The following is a 19,730-nucleotide window of genomic DNA, read 5'->3' as shown; positions in this document are numbered from 1 at the left end:
TTAACCTCTTCAAGTTCCATTCGAGTCTTGTATTTGAAAGTCAAATTTTCTATTCAGCTCTGGTTGTTTAATCAAGAATGCTTGAAAGTCCTGTTTCACTGAATGACCATTTTTTCCCCTAAAGGATTATACTCAGTTTTGCTGGTTAATTCTGCCATTTCTTGAGCTTAAAAAAGTTAAAACCAAGGGGGCAAACCCAAGTATAAATTGTAAAAATAAGTGAAGAAATGAACAATTCATAGGTTCAAGGAAAAAAACCAAAACATACAGAAGAGTAAAAATCTACCTCTCCTCCCCCCACCAAAAAAAACAAACACAGGACACAACACTTCAAAACTTCTCTGTTGTTTACTTTAAACAGCCCAGATTAATGAAATTACAACACATTTTAAAGATGAGACTTTCACTTCATGGTCAAGCACCAGCATGATCATGCACACAGCACTGAGTCATTTTGTAGGAAAATACCCCTGCAGGTATTCCTTGATGAATACTCCTTTCTGTATGATTCACTCCCCTTTCTCTACTGTTTCTGAATCCAGTTAAATTCAATTGGACACTCAACTCCTTCCCCTGTCTTAGGCTCAGCTTGTCAGACATCAATTTTACACCTAGTGTAATTCCTATGTTCAAAATCTAAAGACAGTTTCTGTTTTCCAGTCAGCAAGGCATATGAGGCCCAGGGTTCTTTATAGGTTTGTATGGCACAGTAAAGTGTGAATGCTTGTAGCAAAGGACATTTACAGGATAAATTAGATTGAAACCAAAGAGACAGCCTAGGATCAAGTCAACTTTGTGTTTCGGGGGCCTGAGAAGAACTGTACCTTCAGACTGTTTACATGGGTTTACTGAGCCTCAATTGATCAAAAACGGAGTTTAAAAAACCACCTAGGTACAAAAAACTCTAACACATTTAGAACTGAGTTTTTAGTTCTTGAAAACACATCACTAAGCTTCATAAAGTGTTCCCTCAGCAATCTACTATAGAGAACACTCATGCCATGGCCCGCAGACCTGGACAAATGGGGGATTACTTGTTCTTTCAAAAAAAAAAAAAAAAAAAGGCAGTAGTACATAAAGTGCTTTTTTAATGAAAGAAAATTTAAAGAGATGTACAGTCAGGCTCAAGTTGTGCAGTTCACAAGCATGGAGGGGAGGAAAAAAAAGTCATATCTAACCAAGGACTAAGCTGGACTTGCCACCAGGTGGATTTCTTCTGGATGGTGCTGGTGCTGATGCAACTGGGCTGGGAACAGGTGCGGCGGGCACAGATTTCTCTTCATTCTGCCCCAGGTCAGCGTGGAAGTCTGCTTCCGCATTTTCTAGCATGATAAAAAAAAATCTAATTAGACAGTCTTTCCTTTTCTACTTCCCAGACCTCCCTTTTTTTGTCCCCCTGAAGAAATATCACTTGGGATGCATAAGTGTTAGACCAGGAATGGGGAACCTTCCAGGTCGTCAAGCAAAGAACCTTTGGCTGAATCCAAACTTCACAGAACACATCCTGTTATCAAGGAGATTTGCGCTGTGAAGTTCGGATTCAGTCAAAGAGCAACACTTGAGGACCCAGAGGGCCACATGTGGCCTCAAGGCCTCCCCCATGTTAGGCAATACAAATTCCACTCCCATTTCTACTAGCCTTTCTACTTTACAATGTAAGTCCCTTGGAATCAATGTTTTCCAAGTTTAGACATTTGCTTAAGATCAGAAAGTTATATAGGTGGTAGAGTTAACTCCCAATTAGCAGCTGTTCTTAAAGAAACAATCTTCTATGGTAGAAATGCATTGAACTATACATAGAGAAAAGTGGTCTTTAAAAAACCCAAACCCTCATTTCTGCATAAAGGGATGATCTTTGTTGGTAGTTTTACTTTTTTAAAAATAGCTAAATGAATTCAGAAGAGTTAGAAGTTACTATACTATACAACATGCTTTTTAATTTTTCACTCCAACAAAGGCTGATTTCACTGTTTAATCATACATACTTTAGTTTCACACCATAAGTGACTTTGAAAGATGTTAACTATAGCAACTCATTATTGCATAAAACAAATTGTAAAGTAAAAACAGGTTAATTCAGTTCATGTCTACAAATCAAGACAACCATGAAAACAGTAAAAAGTCTTAAAGATATAAAATAGGTCTAAGACGTCTTCATTATATCTTTCTGGGTGAAGTCCCTCCCAAAATTGTGGACAAATTTTCCTGCAAAAATTCAAGGACAGGCACCACATCACTGCAAGGTATGAAATATGGAGGCAAACTCATTAATACAAGTTTTTCTCTGCTTCAGTAGAAACATACCTTTATAAAACATGCACACAAAAGTCCAATAAAACTTAGTCAAATGAAATAAGTTAAGTAGTTACAGAATGGTTTCTAGTCTGAGCTGTTAAGGACCTTAGGAAATCATCACATGTCCTCATTTTATGGAGATAGTAAATCAGGAGCAGGGCAGCTGAGTATTTTCTCTAAAGTCACCCCAATTCTTGGTAAGTTTCAGGACCAGAAGGATCTGCAGTCCTGTCCCACACCAAAGGGTACAGAAAAGATTCCCAAACTCTATCAAGTCTGTTAGAAGCTTTTTTAGTACTATGTCATTTATGATCAGGATTAATGCTTTAATTTCGCCAGGAAACTCATAGTAAAAAGTATACATTTAGTTTATATTTAAATTATCTGGTAAAAGAGTATTTATTTACTTAACAATTTTGCTTTGAAAGAGTACCTAATAAAAACTTACCTCCACAGTCTTATCAATGGGGGGGAAAGCGCTTTCCCTACAAACTCTACTCAAGAAATTGGACATTAAAACACACTCCTATTAAAAAATAAAATAGGGGCAGCTAGTTGGTGGAGTGGATAGAGCACTGGCCCTGGAGTCAGGAAGACCTGAGTTCAAATCTGGCCTCAGACACTTGACACTTACTAGCTCTGTGACCCTGGGCAACTCACTGAACCTCATTGCCAGCCAATATAAAATAAAATAAAATAAAATAAAATAAATAGCACTCTAAATCACTGATTGAGAAAAATGCAAATTAAAACCACTCTGAGGTACTACCTCATACCTATCAAATTGGCTAATACGACAGAAAAGGAATATGACAAATGTTGGAGGGCATGTGGGTAAATAGAGACACTAATGCACTCTTGGTAGTGTTGTGAACTGAACCTGCCATTCTAGAGAACAATCTGGAACCACGCCAAAAGGGTTATAAAACTGTGCACCTAGTAATACCACTACTAGGTGTGTATTCCAAAGTGATCCAAAAAAAAAAAAAGAAGGAAAAGGATCTATACATACAAAAATATTTATAGCAGCTCTTTTTGTGATGGCAAAGAATTGGAAACTGATGAGGTGCCCATCAATTGGGGAATGGCTGAACAAGTTGTAGTATGAGATTGTAAGGGAATACTATTGTGTTAGAGGAAATGATGAGCAGGATGGTTTCAGAAAAACTTGGAAAACTTAAATGAACTGATACAAAGTGAAGTGAGCAACACCAGAACTTTGTATACAGTAACAGCAGTATCGTAAGATAACTGTGGGGGAACCTGTGGCCCTCTAGGTCCTCAAGTCTGGCCCTTTGGACTGAACCCAAATTGATTTGTTCTGTGAAGTATGGATTCAGTCAAGGGCCACACTTGAGGACCCAGAGAGCCACATGTAGCCTCAAGACCACAGGTTCCCCACCCCTAACTTAGCTATTCTCAGCAGTACAAAGACCCAAGACAATTCCAAAGGACTTATGATGAAAAATGCTATTCACCTCCAAAGAAAGAATTGATGTAATCTGAATGAAGATGGAAGCATACTTTTTTTAAACTTCATTTTTCTTGGTTTGTTTGTTTGTTTGTTTGTTTTTTGGGGGAAGGGGAGTATCTGTTTTCTTTTATAACATGACTAATATGGAAATGTTTTACCTGGCCACACACGTATAACCTACATCATATTGCTTGCCTTCTCAATGAGGGGGGAGGGTAGGGAGGGAAGGAGAGAATTTGGAACTCAAAAACTTTAAAAAACAAATGACAAAAATTGTTTTCCTTTTTTTTTTCCTGATTTTTTTTTTGAGGGGTAAGGGCAATTGGGGTTAAGTGACTCACCCAAGGTCACACAGGTAGTGAGTGTTATATGTCTGAATCCGGATTTGAACTCAGGTCCTCCTGACTCCAGAGCCATGCTCTATCCATTGCGCCACCTAGCTGCACCAGTGTTTAGTCTCACGCTGGATTTGAACTCAAGTCCTCCTGACTTCAGGGCCAGTGCTCTATCCACTGTGCCACCTAGCCGCCCTCACAAATTCTTTTTACATGTAGTTGGGAAAAATTTTTTTTAAAATAAAATAGCATTTTGGAGCAGCTAGGTGGCACAGTGGATAAAGCATTGGCCCTGGATTCAGGAGGACCTGAGTTCAAATCCAGCCTGAGACACTTTACACTAGCTGTGTGACCCTGGCAAGTCACTTAATCCTGATTGCCTCCCCAAAAAAATAAAATAAAATAGCATTTCCATGTAATTAATACTTAGAGGAGTTTCAAAATCCTGGAATGAGAAAAGCAAAATGATAGTCACTTGAAATCCCATTCCACAAAAAGAACCTCTAATAAGAGGGGACAACTCAACTGAAATTTCACATATTAATATTTCAGGTTTTTCAATAATTAAACAAACCCTGAAATTAAATGTTTACAAAAATCTTCTCTACAACCTTGGTTTTAAATTTTTTAAATACAAGAAAGCCAAAGGGAAAAAAGCCTTTCCCAAAATGAAAACTATTCTATGACTTCCAGAAACATGACAGAATCTCAATGACTTATATTCAATATTCTGAATTCAGGGAATACTCCATAAAGTAGTTAATAATCCAACAAATATGAAATTCTCATAGTACCTAGGTCAAGTGACAATTTCATTAGAAGCTTTCCAACACTGCTGCTCTGTTCTAGGCCCACAGCAAAAATACATACATTTCATTTGTTAAAATCAGTAAGTCAATGTCTTGTTATTGCACTAATTATATATAGATGCAGCTTTTCCCATTTTATATTCTTTATTCAATTTTATTATAAACTTGACCAACATAAGACATGAACATTTACTTATAAAAAGGATAAAGGAAAATGGACTGCCTATGAAAATGAAGTCCCCACTATGAAAAGTTAATTTTTTTCTATTCTATTTCAAATTTAATAGAGTAGTTCCAACACTGCCCTGCTTGGCTGTGTTTCCTATTGTAGGCCCTTTTCTATGTTTTTTTTTTTAAATGTCTCACTGATGGTTCTGACTTACTATTACTATCACTAATTTTCTATTCCACCCCCACCCTCCCCCTAAAAAGCCCACCCTTCCAGCAAATAAACAGTTACAAACTACAATTTCAAACTTTGGCCCTGTCTCAAAATGTACATCTAACTCTTCACCTCTAATCTACCACCTCTCTCTGCCAAGAGGTGGGAAACACGACTAATCATCAGACTTCTGGGGGTCATGATTGGTTTTTGCACTGATCAGAAACCTTCTGTCTTTCACAATTGTTTTCCTTCACAATGTTGTTATTGTATACATTTTCTCTTCAATCTGTCTTTTCATTCATATACCATAATTTATGCAGCTATTCCCCAGCTGATGGGGGGGGGGCGAGAATTACCAACTTGATTTCCAGGTCTTGGTAGAACAAATATTACTGCTATTATTTTTACACATCCATCCTTTCCCTTTGCATTTCACTTATTTGTGGCTTGAAGCATTTTTATGTGGTTGCTGATAGCTTGCTTTTCTTCTCAGAACTGCCTGTTTACACTTTTTGACCATCTATCCACTGGGGAATGGCTTTTGTTCTTAATATATTTGTATCACTTCCTTATATATCTTGGATATCAGACCTTTATCAGAGAAATGTGCTACCAAGTTTTCTTTTTCCCAAGTTAATTTTCCCTTCTATCTGTATTGCTTTTGTTTATGTAAAGGCTTTTCAATTCTAAGTAATCAAAACTGTCTACTTTCTCTCCTTTGAATCCTCTCAAAGAGTCTCATTCTTTTTTTTTTTTGGTTGGGCAATGGGGGTTAAGTGACTTGCCCAGGGTCACACAGCTAGTAAGTGTTATGTGTCTGAGGCCGGATTTGAACTTAGTTTTTCTTGAGTCCTGGGCCGGTGCTCTATCTACTGCACCACCTAGCTGCCTCTTGTTCTTATAATTGTATATATTCTTATAGGTATGAGAGGCATCTCCTTCCATTCTCTAATTTGTGATGCAGTCTTTTATCTCTAGGTTATATAGCCATTTTTATTGAAAGGTGTAAGATTTAAATCTGAGTTCTGCCAGTCTAAGATTCCACCTCACCCCTATCAGATGGACAAGGATGACGAAAAAAAAGGAACATGACAAATGTTGAAGGGGTCGAGAGAAAATAGGGGTGCGATTGCACTGCTGGTGAAGCTGTGAAGTGGTTCAGCCATTCCAGAAAGCAATTTTGGAACTATACCCAAAAATGGTGCTGAAGTTTACGTATCCTGTGATATACCCCAAAGAGAGCAAGGAAAAAGGACACAAGTATAAAGAAAATTCGTAGCTTAATTTCTTATAGCAAAGAACTAGAAAATGAGTGCCCATCAATTAGGGATTAACTGAACAAATTTCTTACCATAAAAATTCAGAGAAACCTGAGAGGGCCAGAGGTGAAGAATGAGGCAGGCACACATTTCTGGACATGGCAAATATGTGGCTCTGTTTTGTATGACTGTGGATAACATACACAAAGTGTATGTGTCAAGAGCGGGGAAACTGATAATTTTTTTTATTTGAGGGTAGGTCTAGGAATAGCAATACCAAAAAAGAAAGAAGAGCATTGAGGAAGCATGTTTTACAAATTATCAGAAGACAGTTCAGAGGGAAAGCAAAATGAGAAAGCTTTTGGAATTTATGTGCTGAATTTAGTATATGTTTTAAAGGGTCATGATTTCAGGGTAAGCCAGCTTATCAATTCAAGACATTATGCCCAAGTTGATCTGACACTGCTTACCCACTCAGCACTGTAAAGAACTTCTGAAAGTCTGAATTAATTGGTTCATGTTCAATACTTCATTGTTTGTTTGGATTGTGCAGTTAATGAATACATCTGAAGCACAGTGAATCAATCTACAGCTCTACAATGGTAGCTTTCACTTCCTTAGGTCAGTTTTGGAATGCATCACTTATTTCTTCCCCCAGTCTTATGTCTGTTTTATATCAAAAGAAGAACATAGTCTTTATAAAGATAGAACCAATGTCCCACATAAGATTTATATATAAAGGAACAGTCCTTGGGATCTAAGTGTTTATTTATCCAACTGGAAATTGTACTTACCCTCTCTTCTCTAGCACACTAATAATAAGTGTATATAAAGGTCTGGGGGAGGGGTGGGAGAAAGAAGGGTTGAGAGGAGATTATAAGGGCCACTGAATCCTAGACCTAGAAGAAACTCACCATCTGTTCTGTTTGGAGGCCAAAGAAGTGTCTAAATCACTCAAGAGAGACAAATATATATTCTCTTAAAGAGACCACGGATAGAGACTACTACTTTAAACATTGAGTCACTTTTTTCATGTTCAACCAAAATCTCTTCAAGACTATCTATTTTTTTTTTTTAATAAGGCATAGGATGGAAGATAGTATAGGAAGAATAATAATTAAATTTCTGAAAAGAAAATGGCACTAACAATTTGACTCCCAGAGTTCAGATGGCATAAGAGATATTTTCACAGGCAATGTTAAACATGCATCTCAATGTAAATGGAAAATATATAAATATTAGTAGGTAGAGAGGTTCAGTATGTTTAGGTAGTTCATTCCATATGAGCATAGAGAAAAAAAAATAACTTGTCATGTAGTCCCACATATAATTTACCTACAAGGGGTGAGCGGGGGGGGGAAGAATAGCAAACTAGGGGGAAAATAAAGCTGGACTGGTGAGGAATTTAACAGGGCTTTCATAACTAAAACACTTTTCAGTAAATACCATCACAGATTATTCCATGCTCTGTAGCTAAGAAGGATCACAAGTTAGTCATACTCTGTAAACCTTAAGTGTGATATAAATGTCAACTATGATTATGATGATGGTGGAGGGTACCAGATTAGCTAAGCCAGTGTATTAAAAATTTAAAGTACTATGCCAAAAATATGCTAACCAAGAGAAATGTATTACTTGAATGGGTCTTAATATGTAAATAATTTTAATTTATACAAAAAATCATATTACCATTAGAGCTTCCCTATGATACACTTCTACCATAGCAGGGATTTCAGTTAATATTGATCAATTTAGCATTCTTTGTAGGTAAGTTTAGTTACTATAATCACCAGAAAGAGAGTTATAATAACCTCATCTATAACAAAGGCCCACATGGACAATATTATACTAAGTATCATATACTGGCATGTTTTTATAGCAAAAACTACCACAAAACTGTATACAAGGGGTAAGCTGGCTTATCAAAAGAAACATAACTCTGATCTAAAGCAACAGAAATGTTTTTCTACCATTTCTTTACATTCAAAGATAATACCTAAAAGGCTAGATTTTACATTATTAATTAAGTACTTGTCCTTCTGCAGCCAAAGAAGAGATACCACTACATTGGTCCTGAATGAGGACTGGAGAATTCTCACAGCAGAATTTTAGTTTATAGTAATATTTAAGTGCCTACATACAGCATTAACTAGGCACTTAAATGCCATTAAAAGAACAGCAGTCTATTGTTTTTACTTAGTCAAGACCACTAAACAATCAGTCACCAAAAGGACAGTCTCTTCACCTCAAATCAGACATGCAAATATTTGGACCAATAAGGAAATGACTGAGCTCTGATTTCTAAGAATGGTTTCAGGGAGTTCAAATAGTACTCAAATTTAAAGAACTGACTTGATTCTTTACTAAAGAAACTATGCTTGAGTGGATGATTATTTTGTTCTCCAGAAGTTTCAGTCTCAAAGTAAGAAATATATAGCAGTGACAAGAATAAGAGAAGGCATGGATCAGACTCTGAGACTGCTGCATTCTTACAGATGAGTTATTTTTAAAATTATCAATACTGATTGATATTTGAATCCCTTTCATTACAACCAGAGATTTGACATTTGTCAAATTAGCTTTCTCTTTTTTTCAACTGGGGTTAAGTGACTTGCCCAGAGTCACACAGCTAATAAGTGTCAAGTGTTTGGTCTGAGGCCAAATTTGAACTCAGGTCCTCCTGACTTCAGGGCCAGTGCTCTATCCACTGCGCCACCTAGCTGCCCCCAAATTAGCTTTTAATTTATATACTTAGAACCCAACCTCTAAAAGGTCAGCATTCATGAAATGGTAAGTAAGATTCTCTCTTACTGAATAATCACAAAAGTCCTATACACACTATGCCTTAAAAAATTGTTTACCAAATTTGAGAAGCCAGACATACCTATAGTTATCTATAGGAACACACTCATTTAGCATGACAAAGACAAAGGTAATCTCAATTTTAGGATTTGTGGATTTGGTTTCGGGGAAGGGAGGCTGTTGGGTTTTTTGTTTTTTTGCTTTTGTGGGGTTTGTTGTGTCTTTTTTACAAAAGCTTCCACTGTTACCGTTTGAAACCACAAATGCCAAAAATTTACCTAGAGAAGGTAGGTAATCATCTCATTGCTGATTAAGATATGAGATGTCGAGGTATAATACTTTCAAAGCTCGGCACAGTTCCTGATCCACAGTGGGTGCTTAATAAAATAGATTGAGTCAGTCCCTAGTATTTTTCTTCTCCATTCTCTGTAGAATACTGTTGATACATTTAACTCACCTTATCAATTACAGCAGGTTCCAGTTTCATGCCCAACATATTCATTTATTCTACCACCCTCATCTTCTCCAGAACAACGTGGTCTAAAACAATACTCCTTATATTTCTTGTAACACCATATATAGAGCAGAAACAAACTAGAAGTACTCACCATGAACATCACCTTCTCCCTACAAAGTGAAAGAAAAGAAAGGAAAAATAAGATTTTGTATCCAACACTTGACAACACAGATACAATATGTGAACCCAGTAGCCAGAGGCTTACAAGTTCTGTTTCGCTTGGAAGCTGCTTGATGGAGACAGTGGCTACAAAAATCTTTTTGATCTAATATTCAACTGAGTTTTGGCATAAAAGAAAGCTAGCCAGAATGCTAAAGATATTGGTCTTTTAGTTCTTGTTAAAAACTGCATCACAAATCCCACAAATCAGCTCAAGAGGAAATTCCTATTTTAAGACTTTTATCTTTAATGTCTCCTAACAAATTTATATTTACACAGGAGAAAAAATGAAGCACAATAAAGAAAAATCTAGGTATATCAAAAGTTTTTTTAACTTGCTCAGTCCTAATCTTTGGCTGAGGTGGTCCGAGTTATATATACTCCCTTCTACCTTCTTAAAAATTCTCTTTTATTTTTGCAGCCTGAGACATTATGATTGTGTACATCTGTGTAATAAATAACTTCTACCTTTTAGCCAATAAACAGCACCAAACTGAAAGTGAAAGAAATAATTCTATGAACGATCTTAATATCAAGTTAACATTGTGGCTCACAGTAAGTTGTGGGTTGGTCAATTTTGTTTTTTTAAACCTTGAACTCTTATCAGAATGTGAAACCCACTTATCCCAATCCAGGATATCAATTCCAAATCCCCCAAGAATTACAGGAGCATAGATTTAGAATTGAAGGGGACCTTAGAAGTTATCTAAATAAATGCTTGTTGATTGATCTAGTCCAATGAAGAAGCCCCTCCAGATTCAACTTCCTCAACAATGATCTGAGCACTTTTCACAATTTTTAGTAAAGGAATAGAGATTCAGTTTTTTGAGGTGTTTCTTGTCATGTACATCACTGTTTAGCTAGAACAGACATGCATATTGTATCTTTTTTTTAAATTAAAAAAAATTGTTTTTTATTTATTTGTGAGGCAATGGGGGGGGGGGTGTTAAGTGACTTGCCCAGGGTAACCCAGCTAGTAAGTGTCAAGTGTCTGATATTTGAACTCAGGTCCTCCTAACTCCAAGGCTGGACCTCTATCCACTGTGCCACCTAGCTGCCCCTACATTGTATCTTTGATATAAGTCTAGTAAACCTGAACTAGACAATTAGAAATAATATGCCAAAATATTAAACTAGCTTTACCCCAATTCCATGTAAAATGGTAGCCACCAGATCTGAAGAACGCACCTTAGAAACCTAATTTCTTGCTCCAATTTTGTTACTCTAGTGTGAGGTTTTGGTCAAGTTACAACTTTTCTAGACCTCAATTTCCTCATCTGTAAAGTGAGTGAGTTGAACAGTCTATGGCACCAAAGCACTACAGATAAATACGAGAACAAAAGCAATTCTTGGTTTGAGAGAAGTTTGAGTACATGTTAAACTCAGAGCTCAGCCTGTAAGCCCGAGGGTCTTGATTTTCTTGTGTGGACTACTCCCCTTCCATAGAAGTAGTGTCATAGGAAGCTGTTGGGGGTGAGATATTGTAAAGTAATTTATAAATCTTAACGCATTGTATAGCTGTTGGCTATTGGTCTCTCTCTTTTTTTTTAAATCTCAAAACATTCTTTTTGCATCACAATATGGCATACTAACCTTTGGACCTAAAATATCCCCAGAACCAGCTTCAGAAGAGTTTCTTCTTTGGAGTCCAGACGGTTCAGAATTATCCCTACTTGACTGAGCCCCTAAAAATAAAGAGTAAGCCTTAGAATCCAAGAATGTAATGACTAAAAAGAAAAACACACCACCTAGTACAGTTATAGGATTAACAAAAGACAGTCTTGAAAAACTTATCAATTCATTCAAAGGACAGCAACTATTTCCAGACAGTGTCTTCACTAAAAAAGAATTAAACTTTCTTATTTTATTATTGATTGGACTAAGGTTTAATGTTTTCCTCACGAACACTACACAGCTGAGACTGTTTATTCGGGGAGTATATCACTTTTGAACGGTAAGCTGAGTCCATGCAAGTGAGGAATACCTGCTGACTTGGCCCAAGACGGTTGATTTTCTTCAGATGTTCCAAAAATATTAGATGCCATTTTGTTCTTTCTCACTGGTTGTTCTGTAGGCTCATCAAAGCCCAAAGTAAAATTAGACCCGCCACCTGGAGGACGTAACACCCTAAGAATAAAGGAACAAAGATTCATCAAGGGCCTAACAGTCTTAAAATTATTAAAAAATAAAAAAAGGGTTTAAAAAAATTTTCCAAGGAACAAATGCAGACAGGACCACTAAGGAAAAGTGAACTCACAGTTCAAACTCACTTCTGAATACTAACATTATATCACAAATGGAAGCTCTATTGGAAGTCTTGGTAAACCAACGCTAAAGTTTCTAAAGAAAACTAAAACCACTCAGCCATAGTAGAGTACATTGGCAAAGAAGCCTGTACTACCAGTTTCTCAATTTACAAGAATGGATTTTAGAGTGGAATAGATTTTAGTCTCCAAAGTGGTCCATCTATAACTATTTTCCAAGAAACCAAATGAGGAAATGATATCAATGAATTTCCACCAGTTATCAAAGCACAAATTATGGTAGAAAATAAGGCAATATATTTTCAATCTCAGCCATCACCTAAGAAGCTTACACATAACATTAATCTTGCCTATGACTTCTCATGAAAATTAGCAACTAGATACCAAGGCAAACACATTCAGCTCAAACACTAAGAATCATTCCAAAGTCTCGTGAATATGCTTAGAATCCAGGATTCCTTCTACAATCCTGCCGTTTCTTTGTTGTTGCTGATCAGTCATTTCAGTCATGTCCGACTCTGTGACCCCATCTGGTTTTCCTGGCAAAGATATATTATCTTAAATTTTAGGCTTAGTATTTTGTGGTAGTAAAAAAGTGGAAACAGATCAAGTATGCCCATCAACTGAGGAATGGCTAGGGAAAAAATGGCATGTGAATGAAATAAAATTCTATTGTGCAGTAAGGAATAATAACAGTGAAACATGGAAAAAAGTGTGAACAAATGCAATGAAATAAACAGAGCCAAAAGAAAGTTATTGTCTATAGTAACATAAATGAAGACTTGATCACTAAAAACACTGAAGGTCCCTGGGAACAAAATAAACAACTTCCTATCCTTAACAACAGAGGCAGTGACTTAACTACTAGGACAGAATGTTGAGTACATTGTTAGATGTAGTTGCTCTATCAGATTGTTTTGGCCTAATGTTACTTTTTTGGGGGGTGGGGCAGAAGGGAAAGGTTTTTCCCACCTCCACAAATGACTAATGTAAAGATTAAATTAACAAAATTTAACTTAAATCTTTTTACCTGTCGTAAGAGGTTGTAAACAAAATGGTCCCCTTCATTGGTAAGATTTAGATTAACTCTTCATTGTCATCATTACTAATGGGTAAGAAGCTAACCTCCCCCCATTTCTCCCACTCTAACACACAATTCAAATATATAAACAGAAGAAATTTGGGGATGCAAGATCCTGCACTGTTAAGATAAATTCCATATATGATCACCTATTACTTAGTTCTGTCCAGATTTACAGCATTAAATTCCTTTCAGGTGCTGCCTTATTATCCACTGCTCTAGTCCAGTACTTCTTAAACTGTGAGTGGAGACCCCAGTTTAAGAAGTGCTGAAGGGGTCACCAGTGGAAAAAGTTTAAGAACCCTTGCCTAGCCTATCCTACCCTCTAGAGGTATTTGTTCCCCATTTTGGTTTCTGAAAGAAGAGCCTTAACTGTTTGGGCCCCAGGTCCTAGTCTTCCAGACCAAAACTCTTTTCTTCAGTTACATCCTGCTCATTCCTTGGCCCGAATTAGGAGGCCCTTTGACTCCTCCTTTAACTGATTTTCTAGGGCGCAGGAGTGCTGCCCCTTCTCCACCCACACTAGCAGCTATTCCATAGCTCTTCTCAAGCCTTCCAACACAACCCTTCCCCCCACTCCCAGCTTCACAAAGAAGACTCTTCCTTCATACTTTACCAAGAGCAGCCAATCACTATAAACTCCCTCTTCTATCCTTTACTCCAATCTCTGAAGAGGCAAGATCAACCCTTTAACAAGTACATTCCTGATCACATCCCCTCCAGCAGTTTCCCCACTACAATCCTCCTGATTATCAATCTCTTCCTATTAGTTCTTTCCCAACAGCTTTGTCCCAACAAATCTGCCCTCTGAGCCCTCATTAGATCCAACCATCTCCCTCCTCTCTTTCAAAGTAAAACTCACAGAGAAAAAGCTATTTACACTTACTGCCTCCTACTTCAACTGAAATCTGATGGACTTTTCTTCATTCTCCTTGACTTCTCTGCGATATTTGACATTGTTAACCACTGTTTCCTCCTGGAAACTCCTTTCTGGGTTTTGTGACACTGCTCTCCAAATTCTCCTCCTCTCCCTGACCACCCCCTTCTTAGTCTCCTTTGCTGCTTCATTATCCATATGTGATCTTCAATTTGATTACACCCCAAGGCTCTATCTTGGGCCCTCTCTATACTCTTTTGGTTTACTCACCAACTCCCATGGGTTTAATTATCTTCTCTCACAGATAATTCCCAGATATAGAGACCTCTGAACTCTATTTCATCACCAGCAACCTACTGGACATTTCCCATTTCCAACATGTCCAAAACAGAACTTTTTCTCTTCTGCCTTCTCCCCAAGCCTCATGCAAACTTCCCTATTTCTATCAAGGGTATCCTCCTCCTTCCAGTAACTCAGGTTCACCACCCTGACACCCCTAACTCCACCTCACCCCACATACTCCACTTGTTAAGTTTTGTCAATTCTACCTCAACATCTAGAGTCCTGCTGTCTCTTTGTTGTTGTTGTGGGGCAGAAACTGTCCTGTTCTAATCACAAAATCACTAGTCTGCCTATGCACTCCAGACCTCTCATTTGGACTGCTGCTGTAACCTCCTAACTGCTCTCCCTGACTCAACACTCTCCTCCTTCCAATCCATGTTCATAAAACTGCCAAAATAATTTTCCTAAAGCACAAGCCTAATCATGTCACTTCCCAGCTCAATGAATTCCAGTGGCTACCTATTACCTCCAGGGTCAAATACAAACTCTTCTATCAGGCATAATACATTGTTGCCCTTCCCGAACATCCCCTTCCAGTCAAACTGGCCTTCTTGCTGTTTCTTCACATAAAACATTCCCTATTCTGTATCTAAGCTCTGGCCCAGACTGTACCCACCCCCACCATGCCTGGAATATACTCCCTTCCTCTCCTTTTACCTCTTAGAATCTTTAGCTTCAATCACCCCAGTTGCCATCTTCAGAATGCGTCTTCTGATCCCTAGTGTCTTTCTCCCTACAAATTACCCTGTATTTATTTTATATGTATGCATGTGTATGTGTATGTATATATCTATTTCTATATCTCCATGTAGATATAGATATATATTCTCCAAGCTCTTTGAGGCCAGGACTATTTCATATTTTTTTCTATATCTCCAATACTGGACACACAGAAGGCATGACATACATGCTTGTTGAATATAAAAGGGATTCCTCCAGCTTAACATTATCAGCTGTGATATCTGAGCTTAACTGTAGCAGGCTCCAAGTCCAGCACTTTATCCACTGTACATGCACCATACTCTCAACTGTGTGAGCTATGGACAAGCCACAATGGAGTCAGTTTCCTCATTAATAAAATGGGGATAATACTTGGACAGAGTTAAGGAAAGCGCTTTGTAAGCCATAAAAGCACTAAGTGCTAAGTTACTATCTGTACCCATATATTGAAGGGTACTAGATTTGGAATAAAAGGACCTCAGCCTCAGTTTTCTCATATGCAAAATGAGGTTGGACTAAATAGCTTCTAAGATCTCTTCTAGCTCTAAATCTATGATGTTATCAGCTAAATGACTTGAATTACTCTCCTCAATTAGCCTCAGTCCACCTTCCCTTCATTCTCAGGCTTGGAAAGCTTCTTTTAATTAAGAAGGAAGGCACAGTAAACTATTTGTAGATAAATGTATTCAGAATTGAGACATTGAGGAGTTTTACTGTCTTTTTTTTTTTAAGTCTAGCAACAGTTTAAAAAAAAACCAAAAGCTTTGTCCCACCCTAAAAGTCTGTGTTCCTTTTACAACTGCCAACAACGTAGCCTCCCACAACAGAGTAAGCTGTTGTTGATGACATTTACAGCATTAAGTAGGAAAAGTCCCTCAACAAAGGTTCAGAAGATTTAAAAATCAAATAACTTCTGCTTAAAATGTAGAGTATATTCTCTCCTTGGATATGACTAATTCTGGATCAAACATTTAAGGAAGTATTAATACTATGCCCATTTATCTGCAGTAGAATGCCTTTTCTGAGGAAAAACTCTTCAACCTTATCTCTTTAAAATTCATAATCAGTTTACTTCTACCAAGGGGAGGGAGGAAAAAAACCTCAAACCAAACAATTATGTAGAGCCAGGGTTCTTCAAATTTTGTGTGTCAAGGACCCCTCCCTTTTGGCACCTGGTAAAGCCTTATAGATCCCTTCTCAGAATAATGTAAATATATAAAATACATAAGATTACAAAGTAAATAAATTATATTGAAAGTTATTTAAAAAAAAAAAACTTCCCAGGCCCCAGGTTAAGAACCCTTGATGTTGTGCAAATCTGGCAAAGATAAGACAAGGAAGTTCTGGAAATACAGAAAACTGAATGAAGACAGTGAAAGTGAAGCACAATAATACAAGACCATGATGAATTATGGAAGTCATAATCTCCATGGTAAATTAATGCTAATTAGACAATAAAAACTTTCAATAAAACTCAGCATCTTAAGTGTTTTGCAAAGAAAAATAAAAGTATTTATGAGCCTCTGTGTGATATATGTACTCTATCATCAATTCCAAAAGGTGACCTGAAAATTCCAAATTTTGCAATCTCATTCTAACCATTTCAGGCAGCTAAGCCTGAAAGTTGATGAAATAGCAGGAGACATTTCCAAGGAAATATAAAGCCAAGGCTTGGTTTCCTTCCTAAAACTACCCTTTCAAAAAGTTAATTTGTATTTAATTACATTCCAGCTCAAAGAAGACAAGGCAAGCAGCAAGCAAGTACTTTCTTAGTTTCACCTAATAAATGTTGCTCACCTTTCCCCAAAAAACCACTGGCATTAGTTGCTTAAAAACAACCCCCCCCCAAAAAAAACCCTTGTCCATCCTGATTTTATATTTATTTTTAATATTTTTTTAAAATTGAGTGCCAAATTCTTCCCCTCCCTCCACCTCTCCACCCATTGAGAAGACTAGCAATTTGATATCTGATTTATACTGTAGAATAAACATTTCAGGTGAATTCAAAAGTGATACTAACGACGTGATTTCCAGATGCTCTCTGAAAAGACTGAAGACTCCAGTGTCTCAGCTTGCTTTTTTGTTCAAGTACTCTAAACCTTCTCCCATCTCCCCGTTGTCATGCCTCTGCTTCCTTTGCCCCACAAAATGGCTCCCTATGTAACATTTCCCTAGGACCCCAATACCAGCCACTTGCCAAGACAGTAGTGGTGGTGTGATCAACGGGAGAATTGGAGACACATTAAAGCAAAGTGGAATCCAAGCCTCCTCCAACCCAGGAGGAGCATGCTCCTTTCAAGCTGGCTGGAATACATTTAAAGCCACAGTACCCGATTAGCGCAAACAATGTAGACACCTTAAAGAAAGCCAGCATCCAGCCAACCTTTCCAGGAAGTTAAGGGCCTAAAGGGTTTCAGCCAGGACACCATAAACCTCCACTTCCCTCAAAAGCACCAGGTTGAGTTAAATAAGAGTGGATAACTCTGCCTCCCAGCCGGCAGAGGAGCTTCTTCCCAGGTGGAGAAGCCTCACAAGAGACAATGGATGTGCCTCCAGCCCCACCCAAGTGCAGGAAGCTACTGCAACGGGGGAACGGGAGGATAAAGTCCCCGGAGAAATGTTAAGGGGGAAAAGCAGCGAGGGGAAGGAATAAAAGGGTGACGTCCAAAAGGGGGGACCACAGAGAGGATCTCTGGGCCCCCTGGTTCTCAGGTGGGCTTGGACAGGGGAGGGAGTGGGTGGGGTGGAAAGCCTCCCTTTGTCACAGGGAAGGTTACTTACTTTCTCCAGCCTCTTCAATCCAGTCCTGCGAGGAGAGAGTGGGTTACACCCAGACACTAGAACACCCTTCCCCGCAGGGGGGAGGAGGAGGGGATGGATGCAGGGGGCCCAAGCTCGCCATTGGAGGTGGGGGGAGAGGGGCACGGGATGAGGCACAAGTCCGGGCTATTGGCAGACCATGACAGACAGGTACCCCAGGTTGGGAGCCGGGCTGAACTTGAGTGTGTGTGTGCATGTGTGGCTGGGGGGAGGGGGAGTCTCAAGCATCCCCCCCACCGCCTCCCCAAGAAAGCCACCGCCCCCATTTACAAAGCCCAGGCCGGCCCCGGCTGGGGCAGGGGGTGGGGACCACGAGCCCCGGCGTCCACGTCTCGACAGGTGAGCTGGGTGGAGCGGCCGGCGCCGGCTCTGCCCCTCACACAAAGGAGCCTGCGCTCGCTCCCCCTTTCTCCATCCCCGGGGAGGGGACACTCGGGCGGCCCCGAGAAGCAGGGGGGACGGTACCCCGGCCAACTGCCAGAGTCGGCGGCCACGCGACGCACGCCACCGCTCCACCCACGCCCTCCAGCAGAGCCGAGCGGCCGGACTCGGGGGATCGAGGGTCAGAGCCTCGGGCCTCCGCCCCCTCCACTCCCCCAGACCGAGGATCCTCCTCCTCTTCCTCTTCCTCCTCCGCTTACCGGGAGCTATTCCTGCCATTGGGGTCGACGCCCTTGAAGGTGGTGGTGGTGGTCATGGCGAAGCCGGAGCCGGACCGTGGCGGGGTGCACGGACGGGCAAACGGACGGAGAGCAGCGCGGCTCTCGGACAAGGTCCAACTGAACACACTCACGGACACACACACACACACACACAGAGAAAAAAAAAATCACCCTCTACCCCACTCCGCCCCTGGCCTCCCATTTTATACGGGGCCGAGACCCCGCCTCTTCCCCACCCGGTATTGGGCCATTCAAACCGGCTCTTTTGTTTCCATTGGTTCGATGGACTGCCAGGCAGCCACAATGCCGCTGTGCAAAAAGCCACGGAGGCCCGCCCCCTTCGCCAGCGAAGAGTGGTGCTGCAGCGCCCGCCCCCTCCCCGAAATCTGTGGAGATGATTGGACAAAGCAGAGCCCCTGCCCGTACTAACTATAAGTTAAACTCCCTGTCAATTATAAGGGAGTAGAATAAAGAAAACTGCTAGCTTTCTCATGGGGGGGAGGGGGGGGAGAGAAAGAAAGAAAAGAAAAAAAAAAGGCCTCGTTCTTATTTCAACAATTTCGCCTCTAGAAATTGAGCAGCTTTATGCCTTTCTTAAGGTGTTGTTGTGGTTGTTGTTTTTTAATATTCTCTAGGTTCAGCGAATTCAACACAGTTATTAAGCGCCTACTGTGTGTAAGGACTGTGCTAGGCACTTGGGGGATACCCTTTATCTTATAATTGTCAACTCAAATACGTCTTTTCTCAATTCTCATCCATCCTTCTCAACTCTCCAGCATTTAACAATATTGATCACTTTTTCCTCCTGTACATTTTTTCCTTTCTGCATCTTAGAACTCCTCCTACCTGTCTGACTACTCCCTTCTTCTTAGTCTTCTAGCTGGACTTTCATCTATGCCTCTCCCATTCATTTTGGGTGTCTCCCTATG

At 39.4% G+C, this 19,730-nt stretch overlaps 1 protein-coding gene across 1 annotated transcript; it reads right to left on the bottom strand.

The window, feature by feature from the left end:
* Nucleotides 1-329: 329 nt before the first annotated feature.
* Nucleotides 330-18,962, bottom strand: JPT1 (Jupiter microtubule associated homolog 1). Its single transcript, XM_027873153.1, has 5 exons — nucleotides 18,781-18,962; nucleotides 12,020-12,162; nucleotides 11,629-11,720; nucleotides 9,968-9,986; nucleotides 330-1,322 (listed from the first exon to the last, which is right to left on the bottom strand). The coding sequence occupies exons 1-5, from the start codon at nucleotides 18,834-18,836 to the stop codon at nucleotides 1,174-1,176; spliced, it is 459 nt and encodes a 152-aa protein (XP_027728954.1). The 5' UTR covers nucleotides 18,837-18,962; the 3' UTR covers nucleotides 330-1,173.
* Between the last annotated feature and the right edge of the window lie 768 nt (nucleotides 18,963-19,730).

The sequence above is a fragment of the Vombatus ursinus genome, unplaced genomic scaffold (assembly GCF_900497805.2).
Source record: "Vombatus ursinus unplaced genomic scaffold, bare-nosed wombat genome assembly UNPS02014801.1, whole genome shotgun sequence".
Lineage (NCBI taxonomy): Eukaryota > Metazoa > Chordata > Mammalia > Diprotodontia > Vombatidae > Vombatus > Vombatus ursinus.
The sequence above is the reverse complement of the archived record's forward strand: the minus strand, read 5'-3'. Positions and strand labels throughout refer to the sequence as shown.